The sequence below is a fragment of the Cibotium barometz genome, chromosome 61 (genome assembly GCF_041138505.1).
Source record: "Cibotium barometz isolate CiBa-2024 chromosome 61, ASM4113850v1, whole genome shotgun sequence".
Taxonomy (NCBI): Eukaryota; Viridiplantae; Streptophyta; class Polypodiopsida; order Cyatheales; family Cibotiaceae; genus Cibotium; species Cibotium barometz.
This window is the reverse complement of record NC_141106.1, coordinates 22,628,539-22,654,078: the sequence shown is the minus strand read 5'-3', so window position 1 is coordinate 22,654,078 and position 25,540 is coordinate 22,628,539. Positions and strand designations below refer to the sequence as shown.

Below are 25,540 nucleotides of genomic sequence, written 5' to 3'. Positions count from 1 at the left end.
TATGGCCATCTTTTAGGCCAAACTTTGCCGGTAAATGCTCCAGCTTTCTTTGTGGAAAAATCCCCATTCACACCTTGGTTCCGCTCAGTGTGTAAAACATTGGTCAAGGCTAGTGAAGGGACCAAATGGTGACAGTCCGACTCTGCCTGTCGGCTGCTATTTAATGTCCAGTTGTGCCTTGCATACTCATAGGTGTGTCACATTATCGCCTACTTGCATTAGTCCTCAGTTGCCCGGTGTCCATATAAAGTGCACTTCCATAAAAGGAAAAGATCCAAGCAAAGCTCATCCAAGATACCCAAGATCCCGAACTCTGCAAGAACAGTTTGCGTCCACTGCAAAGGCTCACATACCGTCCTCACCGCATCAGCACAAAGACTTGCAAAGAAACCTACATATGACCAACGTCCACTGGATCAAGCGCTTTCCGTCAATACAACGGTCCATGAAAAAACACTGCAAACCACTAAGTATGCTCTAATAGCCCATGAGAAGAGCACTCTAGAGAATAGCCGAGCAAAACTCCGCTATCCAAACTCCAACCACTAATGCACATCGTCTCATATGGAGCACAAGAACTGCTTGCACCGGCTCCAATGCACCCTAAAGGAAGAAAGCAGAACCAACAACAATACTGCACCAAATCTATATTTATCAATACTACTCAGCACCTATATGTCTAAACCACCCATGTCATGTGGAACATACTCAAAGAAATACATCTGCTGATATGCCGAATTCGAAACCCCGGTCATTGTCAGTACAATCTTTAAGAAATATGTGAACTTTGAAGATACACCAACTGGCATATCATCCAAGGACGAAGAACATGTCCTCCTTTGGGGCCATCAAACACTGGAAATACTCCACCCAATGCAAACAGCACGTGAGAAAAGTACTCCTAAACAACCCCAAAAACTGAAGTGACTTCCACTGAAGCGTATTGCCCTCTTTGTTGAGCATTTCATTCCAAGGAAAAAATTGTAGATTTACACTACTATAAGAGCAATGAAAGGTCAAAGGAGCTACTATGCATTCGGATTTTCTAACAGAGAAAGGGAGGCCCAAATGCAGGAAGAATATACTTACACCAAAATTTTCTTAAGATCCCTACACAAACAAACCCCATTTTTACTTTCATCAAAAAGGTAAAAAAATATACACCGAAAATTATTTTTCTGCAGTGACAAGCTTCGACTTCAACCCATTTGCATGCCAGAAGCTTCATATAAATTTTAGCAGAATCAAAATGTGACTCATCCAGTTACCTGCAATTCCTCTGAACACTTTGCTACCGGAGCAGGAGGCAGAAAATCTGCCAAAGGATCTACTTTAGATGCATCTGTATCTACCCCTTCGGTGCCACTCATCTTAAAATCTGAAAACTCTACAGGAGCAGTAGCAGCACCTTGATCCTGACTTACAGCCACTTTCAACTGCTGAGACTGATCATCTGACTGAACATTCTCAGGCATTGCTGAACACACTCTACCAGGTGATGTTACTCCTTGAAAAAACCCTGAGATAGAATAGAATCATTTTGTATTCAGGCAACATCAATGCTTAAAAGATTGAGCAGAAGTAGTTCAGTCATTCTCAGAAAGTTCTGCAAGACGCTTCTGTGTACATTCTTGCAAAGGTCAGGGGCTAGGTAGCTCACCATTACTTGACTGCATGTCCAAGCCAAAAACAGCCCTTCCTGTGCTCATTATCTCCCCCTCCTACCATCAAAAAGCAAAACAAACAGTAAGCTTGAGAAAAAATAAATAAATATCCAAAAAAGGGTCTGTTGGGGTAAAGGCGTTATGCCCACCCTTATAGTGTGTACAAGCCCATAAGTTATAGTACATAGTACACTTAGTACTTTTAATGTACTAAGTGCACTATGTGTACTAGTGCAATATACATGTGTGATAGGGGAGTCACACACTCACTTGATGAGTTGACTTATCCCCACAACTCTCTCTCTCTCTCTCTCCCTTGTGCTTCTCTGTGTATGTCTCCCACATGACCTAACCCTAATTCCTTCTCCCACATCAACTGGTATCAGAGCCTGCAGGTCGACTAGGGGTTGACGCTGAGTTTCTTCAGAAACGCGTAGCTGAAACTGAAGCTGGAGTAGGCCCGTCCTCTCTGTTTGATCGAGCAAAGAAAGCCTGTGTAAGCTGAGTGCTGGGCGTGAACGAAGGCAGCAAAGCGAGCGTTAGCCATTGAAGGAGGCGCAGCCAATCAGGCGGCGAAGGCTTTAGTCGACCGCTGGTCACCGAGCGCATAGCAAGTGGAGGCTTTAGTCGTCGGCTGGCGCTAGGCGAAACTGAAGCGAAGGCGTCGAGCGTGGAGCAGCTAACACAGCGTGGAGCGAAGAAGCGCTAGGCAAGTGAACGCACGGCGAAGGCTTCTGCGCAAGGAAGTCACCGTACGCTGCAACTCGCTACTAGTCGAGAGGTGGGCGAAGAGCAGTGGAGAGCGCCGACTCCAAGCCCCTTCAGGGTCGCAGCAGCCAAGCGACGTGTTGCTACCAGGCGTATTAGCGCTGGGCGTTAGACACGTAAGCCAAGGAGGCGCAGCAGAGACCCATGAAGCTTCTGTTCGTGGAGATGGGCGTTGGATACGATCAGCATGGGACATCACTGCAGCAGCCGTCCGCACTTGCAAAAATGCCATCAGCTCGAACTCCATACCAGCATTCCGAACAGGAGCAATTCCAGGAGTCAGTTGGCAAGAGATGAAGCTAAAGTTAAAACTTGGTGTGCCAAAAGCCCTCCAACAGCATCATCTATACAGCAGCACCAAATTCATCAACCCCTTTCCTGCAACAGAAAATCAGAAATCAAGGTATTTGCCTCAATTTTTTTTTTGGGATTTGCAATTGAGCAGGTGCAATCATTAATTGAGCAAATACAGGCGCCGAATTGCTCAATTTTTTGAGCAAAATTGGCAAAATTGGGTGACATTGGTCACAATCAGGATCAATTTGCAGGAAATTGGTCACAATCAGGATCAATTTGCAGGAAATTGAATGTCAAAATTTGGGGCTTTTGATGTAATTGTGCAATTAAGCACTCATACATGCTGTATGATGTGAAAAATCGCACATTTGGGCAAAATTGCAGCAAATTGCAGTAAGGGGCTTTTGTGCCGATTTGGTTGATTTGCATGCAGGCAATCGCATTTGATGCTGTGGATAATGTGTTGATGCCTTACAAGCACTCAATGTGCCTGTAAATCAAGGGGTTTCATGTATTTGATGTATATGTGGCCAGGGGAAAGCATCGTGAACACTCTGGATGCCTTCATGTACGTCAATGTACCGTGTATGATCAGAAATTGATCTTAAATCAAGGGGCTTTTCAAGTTTTTATGCTTGTTGAGCTTGGCAAAGCAGCAGGCAAGACATTTATGCCTTGAATCCTCAAAAATCAGCTTGCAGTCAAGGGGCTTTTGCCCAATTTGTTCGGGACTGTTGTATGCAGTGTACAGGACTGTAAAAGTCTGATTTTCACTCATTTGGACAGCCAGGAGAGCATTTATTGCTATTGTACCTGCTGGTACAGATTTGGCACAGCTTTGTGCATGTTTTGGCATGGCTGTACACTGTTTTGAGTGACCAAAAGGTTCAATTTCAGCTGCTGTACTTGCCGGTACAGGTTTGGTACATCATTGGTGAGCACTTGGTACTGCTGTACAGTACTTTGGAAGGGCAAAAGAGCACATTTAAGGTGCTGTCCAAAATCTGCAGCAACCAGATTTTGGTGTTTTCATCACATAAAGTGGGAGAAAAGTTGCATTCTTGCTTCCGCAGTGGGAGATAAATCTTGGGAGAACAACAGTGAGCACTTTGTGTGCTTTTTGGTGCAGTGTTTGCACATTTTGCAGGGAGTCAGGCATTGACAGGTTGCATATTGCTATGGCAACCACAGGTGAGAGCTCTTCATTGCTTCACATCAAGAAGCTTGAAGGCTCGCATAATTATGATATTTGGCAAACCCAGTGCTACAATGTGTTGCTCCAGAAAAAGCAGCACAAGCCTATCAAAGAAAGGGGTGTGATGCCCGCTTCTCTTACTGCTGAAGAGTGGGAAGATATGGATGAGCTGGCAAGATCTACTATCATGTTGTCTGTGTCAGACTCATTACTTTTCAGCATTCGTGAAGAGAAGACAGCTTGGGGAATGTGGCAGAGATTGCAGGACTTGTATGCCCAACAAAGTGCCTCAAGCAAAGTGTATTGGTTGAAGAAACTCATAGGTCTTCAGATGAAGGAAGGGGCGTCTATGACAGCCCATCTAAATGAGTTTAATGGTATTGTCAGCCAGGTCATTAATCAAAAGTTGGCAATGGACGATGAGTTCAAAGCCACTTTTCTGTTATGCACTTTGCCAGAGAGTTGGGATACATTCAGGACAGCCACTAGCAATTCGCATGCTATGCTGTCATATGCAGATGTTGAGGGTGCTCTTCTTCAAGAAGAGATGAATAGGAAAAACAACTCTGTTGGAAAGTCCAATGCAATGAATGCACGTGGGAGATCCCAGCAAAGGGGGAAAAGCCAAGAAAGGGGAAGGAGCAAGTCTCGCTCCAAAAAGGACTTGGAATGCCATTATTGTGGCAAGAAGGGACACATTAAAAAGCAATGCTACAAATGGAAAAATGATCAAAAAGAAAAGGGAAAAGGCAAAGACAAAGACAAGGATGAAGCCAAAGATGTAAAGCCAAAGGGCAAAAGTGGAGTCAAGATTGAAGAAATCAATGTGTCACATGCAGGTGGCAGTGAGGATGAGGTCCTATTTACTTCTTCACTTGATGCCCATTCACTTCTTACAGGTGGTCATGGTATGCACTCATGGATCATTGATTCAGGTGCCTCCTTTCATGTCACAGGTTGCAGAGACTTGTTTGTCAGGTATACTGCTGGCAATGAAGGAGTGGTTTATTTGGGTGATAACCATGCATGCAAGATTCTTGGCAGAGGTGATGTGAGGCTTGTGTTTTCAGATGGCTCACAGCTTATGCTCCATGATGTCAGGCATGTGCCTAAGATCAAGAAGAACCTACTTTCTACTGGACAGCTTGATGATGCTGATTATGTTACCACATTTGGTAGTGGAAAGTGGAAAATTAGTAAGGGCTCACTGGTTGTTGCCAGAGGCTCTAAGGTGGACACTCTTTATTTTATGCATGCAGGTGTTTGTCACCATGCTAATGTAAATGCAACCGAGCTGCCGGAAATTTCTATGTGGCATAGCCGGTTGGGACACATGAGTGTCAAGGGAATGGAGCAATTGTCTCGTTTGGGTTACTTGCCTTCTCTAAAGTTTTCAAGTTTTCAGTTTTGTGAGCATTGTATATATGGTAGGCGACTACAGTGCCCCCACAAGAAAGCTCTTGGACAGAAAGATGCTCAGTTAGAGCTTGTGCATACAGATGTATGTGAGATGCCTCAGCTTTCTTTGGGAGGGGCAAAATATTTTGTGTCTTTTATTGATGATGCCACACGCAAGGTGTGGGTCTATCCTCTTCGTTTGAAGAGTGATACATTCTCAGTGTTTCAGAAGTTTGTTGCTCATGTTGAGAATCAAACTGGCAAAACACTGAAGGCTTTGCGTTCCGACAATGGTGGAGAGTATATGTCCAAACAGTTTCAGGACTTTTGTGATGCTAAAGGCATCAAGAGGGAGCTCTCTACTCCTTATGATCCTCCACAAAACGGGACAGCAGAGAGGAAGAACAGGACCATTCAAGAGAAGGTCCGTTCTATGTTGTCACATGCTGCGTTACCTCATGGTTTTTGGGCTAAAGCTGTTATGACAGCCGTTCACCTTATAAACAGGTCACCTAACACGAGGCTTGGTGGGAAAGTGCCAGAAGAAGTATGGACAGGGAAGCCTCCGTCATACAAGCACTTGAGAGTGTTTGGTTGCGTTGCGTACGTGCACATACGCAGGGAAATGCGCACCAAACTTGATCCTAAGTCTCACAAATGCATATTCCCAGGATATGGTGACAAAGGTGAAATGGGGTATAGACTTTGGGATCCCGTGAATAGAAAGATTATACGCAGCAATGATGTCATTTTTGATGAAACATGCATGTATAAGGAGCCTGCAAGGCAACAGGAGCCTGGCAGAGTCATCTTTGATGATGATGGACATCATGGACAACAACAAAGGGCTGTAAATCAGCCATTACAGCAAGAAAACCAGCCCTTAAATGGTGCTGAAAATGGTCCAAATGGACAACCAGAGATGGCAGAAGATATCCCTATGGATATACCACAGTTAGAGGAGATACCGGGCATGATTTTTCAGCCTTATGGCATGGAACAGGAGCCACCAATGGGTGATATGCAGGCTGGACAGCAACCTGCAAATGATGGTCATTGGGTACGGAGGTCCACCAGACCCTCCAGAGTCCCTGACAGGTTTGTTCTAGGGGTTGACTACTTGATGCTCACTGACTGTGGGGAGCCCTCATGTTATAAGGAGGCTTTACAGAGGGCAGACAAAGCTCTATGGGAGCGTGCCATGAAGTCAGAGATGGATTCTCTGCATAAAAATGGAACTTGGAAATTGGTGCATTTGCCTGCAGGCAAGAAGGTTTTGCCTTGCAAGTGGGTATACAGGCTCAAAGTTGCACTAGATGCAAAGCCAAGATACAAAGCCAGGTTAGTGGCTAAGGGCTTCAAGCAGGAATATGGTGTGGACTTTGATGAGATCTTCTCTCCAGTGGTCAAAATGACCACACTTAGAGCTGTGTTGGCTTTGGTTGCACATGATGATCTGGACTTGATTCAGATGGATGTGAAGACTGCTTTTCTTCACGGTGATCTCCATGAGGAGATATATATGCAGCAGCCAGAGGGTTATGCAGTAAGTGGAAAGGAGAAGCTTGTATGCAAGCTGAAAAAGAGTCTTTATGGGCTCAAACAGGCACCAAGAGAATGGTATCATAAATTTGATACATTCATGAAATCTCAGAAATTCAGGAGAAGTGACATAGATCACTGCTTGTACACCAAGAAAGCTTTGGATGGCAGTCTATTGATCCTCATCTTGTATGTTGATGATATGTTCATTGCCGGGAAATCTCGTAAGGAGATGGATACCTTGAAGCAGAGGCTGCATCAAACCTTTGATATGAAGGATTTGGGTGATGCTAATCACATCTTGGGTATGCGGATACTTCGGGACAGAAATCAGCATGTGTTGTATTTGTCTCAGAAGGAATACATTGGCAAAGTCTTGCAGAGGTTCAATATGGACGGGGGGAAGAAGACTAGTACTCCTTTGCCTCCATATGTGAAACTCGGTGCTATGGACAGCCCACAGTCGGATAGAGACAGGGTTGATATGGCCAAGATTCCGTATGCTTCAGCTTGTGGCAGTCTCATGTATGCCATGGTTGCTACTAGGCCGGACATTGCATTTGCAGTGGGAGTGGTTTCTAGATACATGGCCAACCCTGGCAAGAAGCATTGGGAAGCAGTGAAAGGTGTCATGAGATACCTGAAGGGCACACAGGATATGTGCATTTGCTTTGGCAAACAGGATGCATTAGTGCATGGTTACACGGATTCGGATTATGCCGGTCATCCAGATAACCGGAAGTCTACTACCGGTTATGTGTTTACATTCACAGGAGGTGCTGTGTCATGGATATCCAGGATGCAGAAGTGCACAGCCTTATCTACTACAGAGGCCGAGTATATTGCAGCCACAGAGGCTTGCAAGGAGGCATTATGGCTATCTCGGTTAGTGGTTGATTTGGGTTATACAGGGGATATTCCATTGTTGCATTGTGACAGTCAGAGTGCCATTCAATTGGCAAAGAACCCTGTCTTTCATGCAAAGACGAAGCATGTGGATGTGAAGTATCACTTCATCAGAGAGGTGATAGAGAACAAGCAAATTCAGCTTGTTAAGATTCATACGGATGACAACCCGGCTGATCTGTTGACGAAGAGTTTGCCTCCGGAGCGGTTTGCTCATTGCAGACACTTGATGGGCATTGGATGAGGCCATTTTCAGCCTTGATATGGCCTTGTATATTATCATGTACATGCTGATTTTTTCTTTTCCTTTACTTAAGGGCACTTTGCCTTTAAGTGGGAGGTTGTTGGGGTAAAGGCGTTATGCCCACCCTTATAGTGTGTACAAGCCCATAAGTTATAGTACATAGTACACTTAGTACTTTTAATGTACTAAGTGCACTATGTGTACTAGTGCAATATACATGTGTGATAGGGGAGTCACACACTCACTTGATGAGTTGACTTATCCCCACAACTCTCTCTCTCTCTCTCTCTCCCTTGTGCTTCTCTGTGTATGTCTCCCACATGACCTAACCCTAATTCCTTCTCCCACATCAGGGTCCCATCCAGTTCGTACACTTGACAAGGACAAAACTGCAACCTTAACTTCATGAGAGTCTGTCGATAGAGCTCAACTCCATCATGCATAGGATAGAGTATCATTCCACCTCACATTATCAGAAATAATCGCAAGGTTTATGTACACAAAGATATTGACCCTATAGTTCAGGGCAAAGCACAAACTCAACGACACTAAAAAGAAATGACAACCCAAAAAGGCAATAGTGACTTGGGATAATTTGATACCACGAAAAGGAATGTATCATCTTCAGGCCGCATACACTGACCATGGAAAGAGAGGCACAAGACAATGTGAAGCAAGTGCAGTATACAGGATGAGAAGGGTGAAAAAAGGCCAAACAGGTCCTAGAAAAGAGCCTCTGCTTTGGGCCAAGAGATAGGGCCCAATAAGTAAGCATAAGGGGGACTCTGTGAGAGCCGAAAATGAGGAAAAGGAAAAATCCTAATAAAGCTTTCAAGACTTTAAAACCAGACTCGAAAGTGCTGCCAAGTAAAGTTAAGTGCTCCAGTCGCAAGCAGTTTGTGACCCTTTCTTTCTTTGCTCTTTGAAGTGATGCAAATACAACAGCCAATGTAACAGGGCACATACTCGTGGGACACTTAATAGTGAACTTAATTAACAGCGGCCACCGCCCCCCCCCCCCCCCCCCCCTTCCTTTTAAGGTATTACCAAAAGGAGTGTTTATTCTTGTACATGATGTGGGTGCCCAGGAGATATGCACCAGATTGTCCAAGTACATTAATTAGATGAAGGCAGAATAAGCCAAGGGCTCCAATGGCAGCCGGCCACCGAGCCTAAGAGTACTTGAAACTACCACTTGATCTCCCAAGCATCCCTTGTGTACAAACACATAGATAATGGTGCCAACAACTCACCTTCCTGCGGAGCACCACTAAGTTATGAGGCTAGACCAACACCTTGACCTCGCTCCTTGCCTAGCCATGGTATCCCCAACCACGGCAGCCCACCCCTCCAAGGTGTGCAGCTAGAGCTCGAGGCTCAATCCCCCTACAAGGGATGTGCACTTATGAGCCAATAACTCACTTTGGGGCTAATAATAAATGAGGAATATTTATAGTTAAAAATAAGCTTTCACATTAACCTATGCCAATAAGCACCCGTAACTTGTGCGTCCCTTCCCAAGCCACCCTAGGCATAAACCTAGCCTCAATTTAAATGCCAGCCGTTATGGCTGATTGGGCCCGTAACATTCTCCCTCCTTCATTCTAGACCTTCCATAAATAAGTCAAAATGCTAACTAGTCAAAAAGATAGGGAGCTTAAAGATTCTCATAGGAGTTTGGCATGTCCACTTGTTTGATATCTCTAGAACAATCTTGTTCTGAAGTGTAAACTCAGAAATATCCACAATCCATTCTGGTATTCAGTTGTACTTGAGCTACGATTTCTCCCCTACAAAAGAAAATAATCCAAAGAGTAGCCTCCACATAAACACATTCAAAGATTCAACAAAGAACTTATGCACAATCCTCCCTTCTTGAAACACCTCAAAGAGAGAAATAGGAGAGTTTTGGTCGAGCCAAAAATCCATGGTTGATTTTGCTAAATCTACAGCTTGTTAAAACTTAGACAATAGTTGCTCTTTTTACACGAGAATCCAACTATAAATGCATCGTATCCGACCATGTCAGTTTTTTTTTTTTCAAGAAAGAGACTTCTATTAAGAATGAAAAAAGCATACAACAATCACGGCTATAAGCCGGAATAGAATAGAATCACCCCAATACATAAGGTGATCTCAACCACTGAGGAGCATCATGATGCCATGAGAGACTTGTGGGACTAGAAGAAAAGAAAATGCCATGGTCACACTCCCGCATAAATACAACGTGCTTTGCCTACGCGGAATAAGAGGACCCCTGAATACGAACCCAAGTAGCCATAAGAGTATGGATGATATCACCCCATATAGCACTAATGCACTGAGACTCAAAAATCTGGACACCCTCAATAGCCTCCGTGCATTTAGCTCTCCAAATCTGCCATGCTGTATTAAGAGTGTCAATCTACAAACTGGTGTCAATCCTTTGTCTGGGAGGTGTGTAATCAAAGTGAGGAACATCTTGCAATAAACCATGCTCGGCAATACCTCTACGAATGAAAATAGCGGGAGTCTGTATCACTACCCTTGTAGAAAAGGTGCGGACCAGATTGGGAAAACCACGCAACTACCCCCCAAGTCACATGCATAGTGCGGCCACTCAATTTGCCCATAAGTTGGGCTAAAGAACCCCAAATATGATGTGCAGTGTTGCATCCCCATCAACAATGCTATACACTCTCAGAATTCGCCGCACATCTTCGACAGGAAGATGCTACACCAAAAACCGATCTCCACTGATTGGTGGGGAGACCACCATGTAAAAATAACCAAAAGAAATGAGAGATCTGGCTCCTTCTGTATGAATGCCAAAGCCCATGCCAATACCTACACTGTATCACTGGAGAGATATCAAAAGTCTCCCAATAAGGCCTGAGAGTAGGGATCCTATCAAGGTAGGATCAAAACCTACATACGGATCCAATCCGTACCGTACATCCGTATTGTACGGGGATCCGTACGTACGGATCGATCCGTACTTTTTTTTGGGGGGAGTTTTACCTGCGTTAAACGTTTCGCCGTTTTGTTGTGTTTTGTTCTAAACTTTGTGCCTTCTGTGCGGCGTGCCTGCGTCTTGCGTCTGGACTCTGGAGGCCGTACGACCTCAACCTTCCGTATGTATTTTTACCAATGATACGTATTTTTACGTACCTTAAAATTTTTTCCCGTACCAAACAACGTACAATACGTACGGATCCGTACAGTACATAACGTTTGGTACCACCTTGGATCCTATGCATCTGTTGAGTGATGAGAAGCCTAGCATTCCGGACCGTGAAATTGAAAAAGGGAAGGCTTTTCAAAGGATCGAACGCATCAATCCACTCCCACTCACCTGGATCCCACTGAAGATATCTGATAGGAGTGCCACCATAAAGCCACAAACAGCAAGAGCCATGAGTCACTATCTGAGGAGAAGGATCACTGAACCAATGCTTCCCCGAACAACCAACAATCCTCACTGGACTAAGCCTAGTATCTAGGATGATCCCCTCCATGCTGCATCTCCTCAATCTCCCTCCAAGCATGATAGAGTAGATGATGCAATATGTAGCCTCCTGGCCCGGGAAAGCAATGACCTGCAGAGGTATGCCTATCCTCGAAAAGACTCCCAACCAACTCGGATGATAATCTCCATGAAAGGTCCCAGAGAGCCACTCATGCGGTATAGCTGCATCAATCTAATCGATATGTATGCGAGAGCCTCTAAGATGCTAAGTGGATGCAACTCTCCAATCCACCGAAAGACTCTTAAAGGTCTTCCAAGCAGGAACTGTGTATGCACATCTCTCCCATCCTGACCACTACATGTAACGAGATGCACCAAGTGGCCGACCGGCCTCATCTCTAATGAACTCGTTCCACATAATAGGTTGTTGGTCAGCCTCATCCAAAGACCTAGGAAGCCTTTGTCGCAAGAATGGTCTCATGCTTCTCCAAGCTCTAACAATGGCTGCAGTAAGAGGGGAAGATGGTGCCCTGATATCAACCTCTGTGCACAAAAACGTGGGCTCGACAGCCAATCTCTTCCAACACAAGGTATACATCTGGAAATCTAAGACAAGAAAAAATCCTTCCAAGGCTCAGTGTCTGGTAGGAAACCTCTGACCAAGTTTGCAAAGCAACGCCCTACACTTAACATCCATATCAATAATATTCAACCCCCCCCCACTCGTCTGAGCTGAATGACTATGAGCCAAGCTACCCTGGCACATGTATCTTTGGTGCCATCCAAACCCGACCAAAGAAAATTGTGGATCAACCTACGCAATTGACCAATGCACGCACGAGAGAAGCACCAACAAGAGGCAATAAACCAAGCCAAGGCGAGTAATACCTGATTAGCCACTATGCTCTGGAGTCTGGAGGCTAAATCTAATCTCCTAGAGCTCCAATGAAGAAGCTTCTTCCCGATACTCATGAGTTCCGAAGCAAACTGCTGTGCACGAGAAATATCAATCCCAACTGGCATCCCAAATATCTAGCAATGCATCCTCTATTGATCCAAGTAAAACCAAACTCTGCACCCCAAGCAACTTTCGACAAGTCGCTTCTCCAAAAACCAACAATTTTAATGAGTGACCCTGCTGCCAAACAAAACTCTTCCAGTGCCACCCTGAAGAACATAAACATATGTGTGAGGCCTCCAAGAACATGGTTGTGTCATCAGCTAACTCAGAGTCAACCAGCTCCTCTTGACTACGAAGAGACAACCTTAATCCCAAAATATCAGCAGTGGAGCGGAGGAAGATGCTCATGGCCTCTGCAACTATGATATATAATAATGGGGCTAAAGGGCAACCCTGCTGTACTAAGCAAGAGATCTGAAATTGCTCTCCTCTATCACCGCAAGCGAGCACACTACTGTGAGCATCACGATACATGCATGAAACTCCCCTGATCCATGTCTAAGAGAAACCCATATGGCTAAGAGTACCCTCAAGGAAGTTCCAATCCACTCTATCATAGACCTTCTCAAAATCCAAAAGTAGAATGACTAAAGGCTGATTACTCGCTTTGGCACAAAGCCACCTTGAGGTTCTTGAATGCCTCCAAAGCTCGTGGAGTCGTTCGGATCCGCTCCCTTCTAGTCTTGACACCCTTGAGCAGATCTATAAGATCCGCCGAGAGGTCAAAGAACTTGTCAATGTGGGTGGAATATGCCTAAAATATAAGCAAATATGATACGTTGTTTGCGGTATCTCCCAATTAACTATCTCAACCACTTTGGCTGGGTCACGTTAGATGCCCTCGGCACTGATTATGTATCCAAGGTAGTGAACCTCGAACAGATAAAACTCTAAATGTTTCTCATTGACATAGAGCTCGTTGCTTTCCAGCAACTTCAAAACCTTCTCTACATCAATGTCATACTGCTTGACTGTTGCTGAAAATACATAAAATATGAACACACACTTTCCAATCAAGTCCCGGAATATCCGCATTATCATGCGGTTGAATGCGGTTAGGGCATTCGTAAGACCAAAAGGGATGACCACAGATTCATAGTGGGCTTGTTCCGTATGGAAGGCCGTCTTGGGAATGTCACTCTCAACAATCTGAACCGAGTGGTACCCACTCTTCAAATCTAATTTCGAGAACACCTTGGCCCAATTCAATCTCTCAAGAATGTAATCTATCCGAGGCATCAGGAACTTGCTTTTTATAGCCGGCTTATTGAGTGTACGATAATCGACATACAATCGGAAAGAACCGTCCTTTTTCCTAACAATCGAGGGCTAGCGCGTATGAAGCCAGCTTGCAACAGCTCCTGGAGTTGGCGGTCCAACTCCAACTCCATTGCCTTGGACAGGCAGTATGGAAACTTTCTTGGGAAATCTGAGCCTAGCAAGGAGGAGGTCTATCCTGTGGTGTGGTCCTCCGGTTTAGATGGGGGAAGCTGGGGACAGAGATCGTCCAAAAGAAAAATCCCCTGGAACTTGCCATGGAGAGCCTAGTACGTCTCAAAAGCACTAGCCACCGTCTGGGCAGTCTCGATAAAAATCACTTCACATTGTGCGTCTTTCTGTATTTCTTGTTTACTCTACATGTGGCTTATGAGATGAAAGTTTAAGATCCCTGGCTCACACTTAATGATTACTTGGGCTTTATACACATTCCGAAAAATGCGAAAAGTGTGCCTATCCCAATCAAAAAGTCTGGTTGGAACTTGTGAAACCATTGAATTCCCAAAATGATGTCTGCTCCTACAAGAGGGGCAATCATAAAATCTCACACAAACTCTATGCCCTAAATCACTAGCTTAGCACCTTGAGCTTCAAACTTGATGCTCGTCGCCATGCCTATGCTAAATCCTTCAACCTTCTTGTCTACCGAAGTCAATAAGAACCGCGCTCCATCTCACCGCTGTCAAACAAGAAAACAACTCTCTCGCCACCTATGTAGCCAAACATCTTGATCAATTCATTGCGCTCATACTCCTGGTCTAGGGCGCCCTTCTGCTTATCTTCAAGCTCTCGGCTATAAACTCCACTGATCGAAGAACTAGGGACGACCGCTGGGAGTCTATGTGGAAGCGGGGCTCACCGCAAAAGCCGTGGAGACTAGGTTGGTAGTCTGCGGAGTAGAAGTTTTTTTTGGACAATCCTTAGAAGTGTGTCCTTTTGTATGACATTGGAAAAACCTACCCTCCTTCTTGTACTGAGGTGTCTCTACTAGACTCAGTTTTCCACCGGTCTTCCCTGCCTCAGCTTTCTAGTATGGAGTAAGCTTGGGTGCATTAGTCGAGTTCTTGGAGCCAAAGGCTCCCGTGCTCTGTCCTAGTAGGGAAAGCCCTCGCCTGGTTCTGACCTTTCCCCCCGGGGCGGGTGCCTTGGAGTGGAAGCCTAGGAAGTCTTGGGCTTTCCTCCATTGTACTTCATCTCAGCACTCTGCGCAAGCGAGAGTGCATCTTTGAAGGTGGCTGGCCGAAACATACGCACCTATGACTGTCACAAAATTCCTTACAGCCTCTATTTTTCTACTGTTCATGTGTGGCATGTGGAGCCTGACATGACATACATGTATGGCTGGTGTAGCTTGACATGGTGTGTCTGTGTAGCATATGGAGCTTGACATGATAGTACATGTATAGCTAGTGTAGCCTGACATGATAGTACATGTGTGGCTTGTGGGGCCTGACATGGTGTACATGTATGGCCCATGGAGCCTGACATGATGCAATTCTCCGGGACTAGCTATCTTGGAGATCTTTTGTATTTATGTTCTGGGAAGGTTCTGGAAGGATCATGAGCCCTGGACATTTTACGGATACAACTGAGCAGATGGGTGCTTCTTCCAGTCTAGCTGCACTCATGTGTGTGCATGACTTTGATTTTATCTTTGGATGACTTGTCTTGTTTGCCTGGACAATGCCTGAGATTTCTACTTGCGTTGTCCATGGCGCCGGGGATGCTTGCGCACCTTGTGGACGTGTATGTGCACACCTGTTTGGAACTGACAGGTGGTCTACATGTGTTTTGCAGGTGGTAAGTATTCCCAAAAACTCAATTTACAGCTTTATGAGTTCACATGCTAATAATTATTGGTACAGGTTCACACTCACTTATAAGTGACCGGGCAACTTATAAGTGAGTACACATTGAGCAGGACTTATTTAATACATGTGACGGCCAAAAGCTGGGCACTGGACATTATTTGGGCCTCCTTCAAAGTAGGTGCCCCCTTTTGGACCTAAAAAGCACACTGGAAGCTAAAACTGGCGGAGGAGCTCTAATCTTGAGTAAGACTTCAGCTTTGTGTGAGGTGCCTGCTTTTCAGAGGTGCATGAGGGCTGGTCAGCTGGTTTTCAGCCTGTTGGCAAGCTTCTACAGCCATCCATCGCAACTGAAGTTCATCGGGTGCATGGGAGAAGCTGGACGACTCTTTCTGTGTGTTTTCTACTACTAGCCGGCTGGTTTTACAGCCTGAGTAGAGGCTGGACAGGGGAGAAAAACAGAGAGGAGAAGCTGGTCGGGACGATCTAGACAAGTTTCCTTCCGACCTGGAGCTTGCAAGTTTGTGTGCTGCTACTGGTCGCATCTTTCTGTGTGGCTGCTGAGGGCTGGTTGACTGTTGTAAATAGCCTTCCATGGCTGGTCTACTTGCCCTATGAGCCAAACAGGAGGAAAGTGAAGACACAAGGTTGTTCCGGGCTGATGTGGGAGTGCTATGGGCTGTCCATAGTTGTCCTGCATGTGCTTGATGCTGGAAGTGCCTTTAATGCTGAGGATTTTCAACAAAATTCAGCATATGTATTTGTTTTGCTTTCATATTGTACTGGAAGAGACAGGTGCTAGCCAGTGGAGAATCCCTAGGCACCTGTGAAGTTGTATTTGGAAGCAAACTCCTTTTTGGTAATCTAACCATAAAGGGGGGGGAGGGGGGGGGTCAACCCATCTGGGCCCTAGTGTGGTGTACTGTGCAAATTTGTCATCTCTTTTTGTCTGGCATGCTTATATGTATTTTCAGTTTTCATGATTGATAAGATTTTCCATGTACAATTGCCCGTCCGTTTACCTTGGTATCAGAGCCTCACTTTCTACACAGTTGTGCCTAATATGATGCTGGATATGGCTGTAAGGAGTCATTATCCGTGAGAGAAGGTTGGGATTCTGAGGTAGCCCTCGTCTTATTGTCACACCTCGAAAGAGGTTACCTTTGGTTTAAGCGGCAGTGAGCATGTGGAAAGACTTCATGGCCCTCTTGTCTGTGTAGGGGCACTGTTAACCTTGCAGTCTATTCGGTATCATACTTAGGGAATTGGTAGAGAGCGATTCCGGGGCACGAAAAAATCTTCCTCTTTCTGAAAAGCTGGAAGATGCATTATGGCCAGCCAATCAGATCATTTTGTGGAGGACTCTATCACCCGTATCACCGCATGCGGGAAGAAGATAGAGACAGGGATCATGTTGGGGCTTTGGCGGATAACGATCCACCGTTGTCTGCTCTAGGGCTGAGGATCAACAGGATATTGATGCCTTGATGAATGAGCTTGAAGAGCTCCGTGCTTTGCAAAGAGATCCTGATGTACAGAGGGTCATTGAATCAAAGTCTCATGTCAAGGCTGATGTGGTCACTATTGATAAAATTGCCCAACAGATGGGAATCGACAAACCTCGAGAGTTGGCTCTTGCTTATTGAAACAGCCGTGGCGATGATGTTTCCGATGATGAGGGCAAGTGGATCTTCACACGGCAGCCTCGCAGGCTATCCCGTGAAGGGAACTTCGATGATGCTGTGAGAGGGCATGCAAACCGCACCAGTGATGTGAGAGGGCATGCAAACCGCACCAGTGATGAGGGCAAGTGGATCTTCACACGGCAGCCTCGCAGGCTATCCCGTGAAGGGAACTTCGATGATGCTGTGAGAGGGCATGCAAACCGCACCAGTGATGTGAGAGGACATGCAAACCGCACCAGTGATGTGAGAGGACATGCAAACGGAGCTAGTGTTTTGAGCGGGCATGCAGCCCGAGGAGATGATGTACATCGACATGCAGCCCGAGGAGGAGATGTACATCGACATGCAGTCTGTGGGGATGATGAGGGGTTTTCAGCCCATTTGAGAGATGCAGAAGATCTTCATGCATTGTCGGTGGTGTCTCCACCTTCTAGGTATGTTCCTGCTCCTAAAGTTCCATCCAAAGTGGAAGGTGTTACACGGGAAATCAGCCCTAGATCTGGGCACCGTTGTCATCATAGACATGACGAGGAGGATGATGTATTAGAGCTTCGGGATGCTCGTCATAGCAAGAAGGCCAAAGAGTTCAAGTCAGGGGACAAGGACGTCAAATTTGAGAGTTATACTGGAAAGTTGGATACTACCAAGGCACGTGCTTTCATAAGGCAATTTGAAATAGCCTTTTGCACTGAGGAATTTACCGAGAAATCTATGCTCAGACATGTAGGTATGCATCTTCAAGAGACTGCAAGTGATTGGTGGATGGCAAAGCTTTTGGATAGGACAGCCGTCCATACATGGAGTGCTTTCAAAGAGCAATTTTATGATTAGTTCCTTCCTCCTCACTTTGAGAAGGATGTACGAAAGGAATGGATTGGCTAACACAGGATGAAGGCAAATCCGTTTCCTCTTATGTTTCAAAGTTTTGGCAGATACTTCTCAAAGTCACACCTTTCATGACAATTAGTGAGGATGAGAAGAAAAGAAAGTTTTGAGTCAGGGCTACAACGAATCATTCAAAAGAGCCTTGCAGTGTATCCCCGAAACACGTTACAAGAGCTCATATACTCAGCAACTAATTTTGGGGAGTTGCATGGCAAAGGAGCCTCAAAAAGACAAGAACTCAGCTCATACAAGGGAAAATTCAGAGCTGGAAATGAGCAGAAAAAGAGTGGACAGCCACCTAAGTTTATGCCTCATGAGTCCAAGGATGCAAAAGGGGGCTCAGAAAAGAAGCCGGGGGGTAAAAAGGATGATCCTAAGCTATCCAGACAGCATATCTTTGATTGCATGAGAGAAGGGAAGTGCTTCACACGTGGGAGCGAAGATCACATGAAAGCTCAATGCCCCCAGAATCTCAAAAAGAATAATGTGCAGAATGCCAAACCGAGTGTGAATGTTATACCCGATGTTCAGGGTAACACTGCACATGAACCAAAGAGCAGAATCTTATGCAAAGCTTGGGACAAGTTAAAGGACCAAACAGCTTTATTCCTTTTTGATAATGCCTCAATAGATAACTTCATATCCATACAGATGGCTGCTGCTCTTGGGTTAAAGCCCGAGGAATTGGACATGGACTTTCATGCAGATGCTGCCTTTGAGGGCAAGGAAGTTAAGGTCACTCCCATCATTGGGAAGCTTCGCATACAAAAACAGGGATATTTGGATCATGAAGACTTCCTCGTGGCACCACTTACAGGATGTGATGTGATACTTGGGATGCCTTGGCATTATCGTTTGGATCCCAAGATTTTGCACAAAGAAAAGAAAGTTATGTTTACTCATAGGGGTAGGGAAGTTTGTATTGATGCGGGTGCTACTGGGAGTACCATACCCGTTGTAAGCCATATATCTGTTTCAAAGGCAATAAAGAAATCAGCTTGTTCTTACTTGGTCTTTGTACGTGATAATGTTGAGCATGATGCTGTAACTCTCGTAGATCAAGATAAGATTGATTACTTAAGTGAATATGCTGATTCACTACCAGGATCATTCTAATAAAGCAAATACACCATTCGTGGTGGGGGGCCCTCCAGAGGGTATTCGAGACCCAACACTGTGTCCTCTCCTCTCTCCCCCTCTCTCTATTTTCTACACATCTTCATTCAGTTTTGTTCATTAATTCCGTCACGAAAAGTGTGCTGATTTCTGAGCATTGAAGTTACCAATCTTCCCCAAAGCTTCCGCATGTTACAACTCTGCTATATATACCAAAGAAAATCCCAGAACGACGAGTGAGAAGTGTGGGGGCAAGGGGGCCGTTTTATATGGCGCCCTAGGCTGCTAGTCGGCCAGCCTAAAACAGGCCGACAGCAACCCATGCTCACGACCAGCCATTGGGCAGCCCCCGACCAGCAAATAAGCAAGTCGGCCTGGTGCCTAAAGTCGGCTAGGACACCTGACCAGGTCGGGTACCAAAGCAGCAGTCGGCCAGCTTCTGAGGACAGCCGGCAGTCCTCCACACCGTAGGGAAAAATGGGAAAACACTAAAACGGGCGGGCACACCCACAACAAAGGCCCTGGTATAGTGTACAAACAAGAGATGACTACTAACAGGTTTATTTTCCAGTGCAGGGAATTGAGCATTCTAGAACTCAAGGGTTGTTATCCAAGTTGTATCCAAAAGGAGCAACTCTAAGATTGAACAACACTAATTCTTTTGTACAAGAGTCATGGGACTAGCCATCTCATGGAGGCATTGTTTATCAGTGAAGGAAATCAAAACTGAATACATGGATATGACTACTGTTAGTCTCCCATAGTCAAACACTAGCATGGGGAGTTGGACTACACTAGGAGCTGGTGTCAAAACCAAGAAATTGGTGTCAAAACCAAGGAATTGTATGTACATTCATTTGTTCATTTGATTTATGCTTGTGAGCATATCTGTGCATGTGTGCCAAGGGTTGGGGACGCCAAGTTAAACCCAAGGACGAGCATGTGTGCACGTGTTGTCTTCTGCCATATAACAGGGGCGTGTTGATCTTGACACGAAGAGAATCATGCTAGGAAACTCCTGTCTGAGGGCGACTCTAGAGGTGCAAGGGGTGGGAGTATCTGTGTGAAAATGGCATTTTGCCAGCCCTAAAAAGGGATTTTTACTAGATTTATTAGGTTTTATTTCTTGTTTTTGGGTCTTGCTATTGGTCGATTGCCCTGGCAGCAGCCCACATACTATATATAGATTAGCCTCATCATTCAGCATCTAGTACCACTTCATAGATCACATCAAGTACCACATCTCTGCTATTGTTGCTGTTGCCAGGGCCTGCACTCATCTCCTTCATCATCAGCGCCTGTCAGCTCCAACACATCAGCGTTTTGCATCTGCTCATGGGACAGCAGCCCTCTCTGCTACATAGAGTACACCAGCGTTTTACATCTGCTCATGGGACAACAGCCCTCTATGCTACATAGAGCACACCAGCGTTTTTACCTCAGCTCATGGGACAGCAGCCCTCTCTGATACATAGAGCACACCTGCGTTTTACATCAGCTCATGGGACAAGAGCCCTCTCTGCTACATAGAACACATCAGCGTTTTCTCTTCAGTTCACACCTTGGGACAACAGCCCACTCTCTGCTACAGTACAGTACATCATCGTTTTTCTTCTACAGTTTATCTTGGGACAGCGGCCCACTCTTTGCTACAATACATCATCGTTTTTCTACAATTCACCTCGGGACAACAGCCCTCTCTGTTCACCATCTCACATCATCAGGACGGTAGCCCTCTCTGCTTATCTTCACCATCAACACCACTCGGGACAGCAGCCCTCTCTGCTCCTCACCACCACTCAGATATTGCAGCACCCTTGTCACCAGAGCTTGCAACCTTGCACCACTAGACCACTCGGGATGGCAGCCCTCTCTGCTCTTCATCACCACCGCTACATAGAGCACACCTACGTTTTACATTAGCTCATGGGACAGCAGCCCTCTCTGCTACATAGAACACATCAGCGTTTTCTCTTCAGTTCACACCTTGGGACAGCAACCCGCTCTTTGCTACAGTACAATACATCATCATTTTTCTTCTACAGTTTACCTTGGGACAGCAGCCCACTCTCTACTACAGTACATCTTCGTTTTCCTACAGTTCACCTCAGGACAGCAATCCCTTCTGCTCACCATCTCACATCAACACCACTCGGGATGGCAGCCCTCTCTACTCTTCATCACCACTCATATACCTGGCAGCGCCATGTAGCAGGATACCAGCGCAAGCAACCTTTCAGGCTTGGAATGATGCGACTAGCTTTTGGAAAGCAAAAGATTAAAAGCTTCTTAAATACTAAAAAGAGATTATTAAAAAGATGCTTTTGGGGCTATAAGTGAGTTATGAAGCGCTTTTCTCAAGTGCTTTTGGGCAAGAACTATAAATTTAGCTATTCTCTCATTGTTGAGACATGTAAAAAAGACAAGAGAGCTCTCTAGCTCTAAGAATTTGTACTCAAGACTCCTCCAAGGGGTTTTATCTAATATAATTGATGTGCCCTTACGAAGGCCTGTTACTTTGGTATCAGAGCGAAGTTTATCTCTCTTTCCTACGAGGCATAACGATCTTTACACATGGTGCTTTTTGCTTTTTCTTCAAGCAATGGGAAGCACTCACCACCAAGAAGAGGACCAAGCCACCAAAAGTGGAAAGCAAACTCAAGAAGACCCAAGAACCCACATGATCAAAAAAACTATGACCAATTTGGACACTATTCTCTAAGATCCCGACGTGATGAGAATTTTGAGCAGTTATCTAAGAAGATTGAGCAAATGAAGAAAGGGGATGAGCAACCAACAAAAGAAAATGCGGTTGAAAATCAAACGTCTTCATCAAAGAGATCTCCCTCAAACGTCTTCATCAAAGAGATCTCCCTCAAAGAGATCACCCAATCCTCCACCTTCTCATGGAAAAAGATGAGCCATGCCCACTCTCATCATGCGAAAAGCCGACAAAGTTGGAAAAGGTGGAGGAGCCCATCTTCTTTATCAAGCCTTTCATCTTCATCGGCTTCTTCTTCTTCTTCTTCTTCTTCTTCTTCTTCTTCCCCTTCTAGCTCACCCTCTCCACGGCATGGAAAGCAAGGTAAGCACAAAGCTAAGGAGTTCAAAGAAGGAGAAATGACGGTGCAGTTTACACCATATGCAGGGAGCAAGAGGCGACAGATTCCACTTTCTTGCTCTGTGCGGCAAGGCCGTCCACTGCTGTGCTTTAGAAACAACAGCCTGCATACCAAAGGAAAAGCATAGCCAAGTAGAAAAGCAGGGTTGTGCTTTTAGGAAACAAAATCCCGTACACATTACACACCAAAAAAAAAACAGAAGGCCTTATCAAAGAGAACCAAACGAAACAGGAAATTAAAGCTTTACGAATGGTGGTACCTCAGCCTCTGGAGAGAGAGCAGCCTCGTCGTGAGCATAATCAACGATGATGCCATAGGCGTTGCCAATTGCATTTTCATGCCATTGAACAGCTTCTGCAGCTTCTGATTTTGGGAACGAACCCTGAACCGCAACTGTTTCTGTTGGTGGTTCTTCTTCTCCATCGCCATGACCCTTCTCATCCTGTTCCTGCTGGTACTCCGCTTTTTCTTCTACAACGACTTCGTCATCTTCCTCCTCCTCCTCCTCCTCCTCCTCCTCGTCGTTGTAGAGAGAGAGTAGAGCAATGCCCTCTGCCTTGCGTTTGCCTGCCATAGCCGACAGTACGGATTTTACTGTCAATGTAACTTAATTTAGGCATATGGAAAATTCCCCCTCTCTCTCTTTTAAGGTTGAAAGTATGCTTGGGCAGCCTTATCTGCGTGTGCAAGTGCACCCAATGTGCTCAAACAAACATGAAATTGAATTCATACTAACACAAAAAATTCAAAAATAAAGCGTTGTTCAAAATCAATAAATCTTTTTTCAAATTTTGAGATGTCACGATATTATATAAAATAGAAGATGTAAGCAGATGTTCCATTTGTTATTGATTAATCATGTTGCAAAGACAATCTTACACATCAAGTGTTCAAGAAAGATCTAAGTACATACAAGAAATTTAAATTTTATATTTTTCTATAATGCTTCAAATAATAGTATTTGGTGCAATGTGTCGGATAGCCTTTCAAGTTGTTATACCCTTTGTTAGTTGTTTCTTCTAATAATATCTGTTGCTCTAATAATGCTCTAGCTATAATAATGCTTGTAGTTGAATGTGAAATTCTCGTGGAAGGATTTATAGCCTTCAACGTCTTTCTTCATTCTACTCGGTGATTTTCTAGGATGCGTTGCTTTTTTTTTTTGTAGTCTTTTATAACTCCAATGTATTTTCTCATGTTCCTAGAGCACTTGATGGAGTAGACTACGTATTCATCCTCTTTGTTTGTCATTGTCTTTTTGTTGGTTGCTCGTCTCCTATCTCCATCTGTTCCATCTAGATTACGCAGACTGGAATTATTATTATTTTATTCATTTTATATGTATTTTTTTGTATTGCATTTTATGACATTGGTCATTTAGTTGCCTGATGTATTCTCAATCATCTTGTATGGATCTTTGTTTTGCATGAACCGTTAGTTGAAGAGTTTTCTATCAAAGTGCCAAGTTATTTTCTCATCATTTATTGACGGTCAGGTATTGTCGGTTGTGTAATCATATTCTTTCATCATTTGGGACAATATCAGGCTTGTAATTTTTTTATCAACATCAAATAGTTGGTTGATGTCGATGTTGTATCCATAACGAAGCATTTCCATTGTGTATGTGGTTATCCCTTTGCTTTTATCATCCAAAAGTTTTTGGGCTTCTACGTCTAGTAGTTGTCCAGTTGTCTCGTCTATTTCAATGCCGATCTCTACAAGTATCTCCTTCTGTAGTCCTGTAGAATGTTGGTAATATTACAATTCTTTTAGTCAATTAGAGAGTTATTAGGTAAGGGGAGAGGGAACTTTATGTTTATGCGGCTCACTTGTTCTAGCTTCAAGTTTTTATGCTTGTCATCACTTAGATGTTTGTTGCAGTTGTTCATGTATGAACGTAGCTCGGTTAGCTCAAAAATTTGTTAATATTTATTATTAGTTGATCTCCAGTCAAGTTTGCCAGTTGCATTTGGTTTGTTGTTACGTAGTGTGATGGGCATGACTTTGGTTCGAGTTGTCAAGTGATGTTAAATAATTCAAATACCTACATGTTAAAAATGTTGTGATATTATTGTTGGAAACGTGGTGCATGGTTATCTTAATGATTGCATGAATGAATGTGTTAGAAACATACCTTGTTTTACTGTCCCCATAGCTACTTCGATGTGTGGACGTGGTTGATGTATAGGAATGTAAGTTAACTGACAATAAATGAACAAAATTTATTATTATATTACAGAATCAAATTTTTTGCATGTGGCATAGTGATGAGTGATGTGTTTGTATTTCTTATTTTGCATATATTTGATTTCAAACAAAGAAAAATGATATACAATGCTAACCTTATACTTGAATTTAGAGTCATTCGAATCTCACATTGGAGAAAAGGGTTTGGCATGGGAATGAACATTTCGGGCATCAGCAGCTATAGGATCTTCAAATGTCGACGTTCTATGATAAGTGAGAACATCACATACGCTAGTCCTGGTGCAAATGCTTCTTTTACCATGAGGAGGACTTTTGTTGAGAGTGTTTTGCATCCTATTATGGCATATGCTAATGGGAATGGGAATGTGGACTTGTGGTACCCCTTCTGGCATACTTCATACGACGTAGTGTTATTGTGCTTTGTGTTGCGTCAATTTTGACGTGTATTGTTGCAACTATTCTGTTAGGATCTTCAAGTATTTCCTCTATGTTGCATGATGCCCCATTTGTTGCTCCAATTGTCAAGTCAATGTTCTCGGTTATTATACACTTTGCACCTCCTGCAACTTTATGTATTTCGTTGAAGTGATATCACCAATCCAGTCATGCAAGCAAGCCATTGGTTTTCAAACTGATAGTAACTATATCTTTTTTCGAGTACAAATTTGTGAGCATTATGTCATTGTATCGATGAACGTCTTCCTTGTGAGTGCAAATGATAGTGGTCTGGTTGTCGATGCACTGTTCTATACCGTCTGGTTTTCAAACTAATAGTAACTATATCTTTTTTCGAGTACAAATTTGTGAGCATTATGTCATTGTATCGATGAACGTCTTCCTTGTGAGTGCAAATGATAGTGGTCTGGTTGTCGATGCACTGTTCTATACCGTCCTCTTGCCCTATACACTCAAAAAGAGTTCTTTGAATCTCAAATTCTGTTGGTTACCTGTGGCATATTGTTTGTAGGAATTCAAGTAAGGGGATATCCCTAGCATGGCGTACAGAGAACATCAT

At 44.3% G+C, this 25,540-nt stretch overlaps 1 protein-coding gene across 1 annotated transcript in view; it reads right to left on the bottom strand.

Moving 5' to 3' along the window:
* Positions 1-23,045, bottom strand: part of LOC147604679 (uncharacterized) — a 29,499-nt gene extending 6,454 nt beyond the window's left edge. The window contains exons 1-3 of the mRNA XM_086794656.1: positions 22,577-23,045; positions 1,661-1,721; positions 1,269-1,519 (exon numbers count right to left, since the gene is read on the bottom strand). Coding sequence (XP_086650782.1) covers positions 1,269-1,519; positions 1,661-1,721; positions 22,577-22,891 — 627 coding nt within the window. The 5' untranslated portion in view covers positions 22,892-23,045. The remainder of the gene's footprint in view (positions 1-1,268; positions 1,520-1,660; positions 1,722-22,576) is intronic.
* Between the last annotated feature and the right edge of the window lie 2,495 nt (positions 23,046-25,540).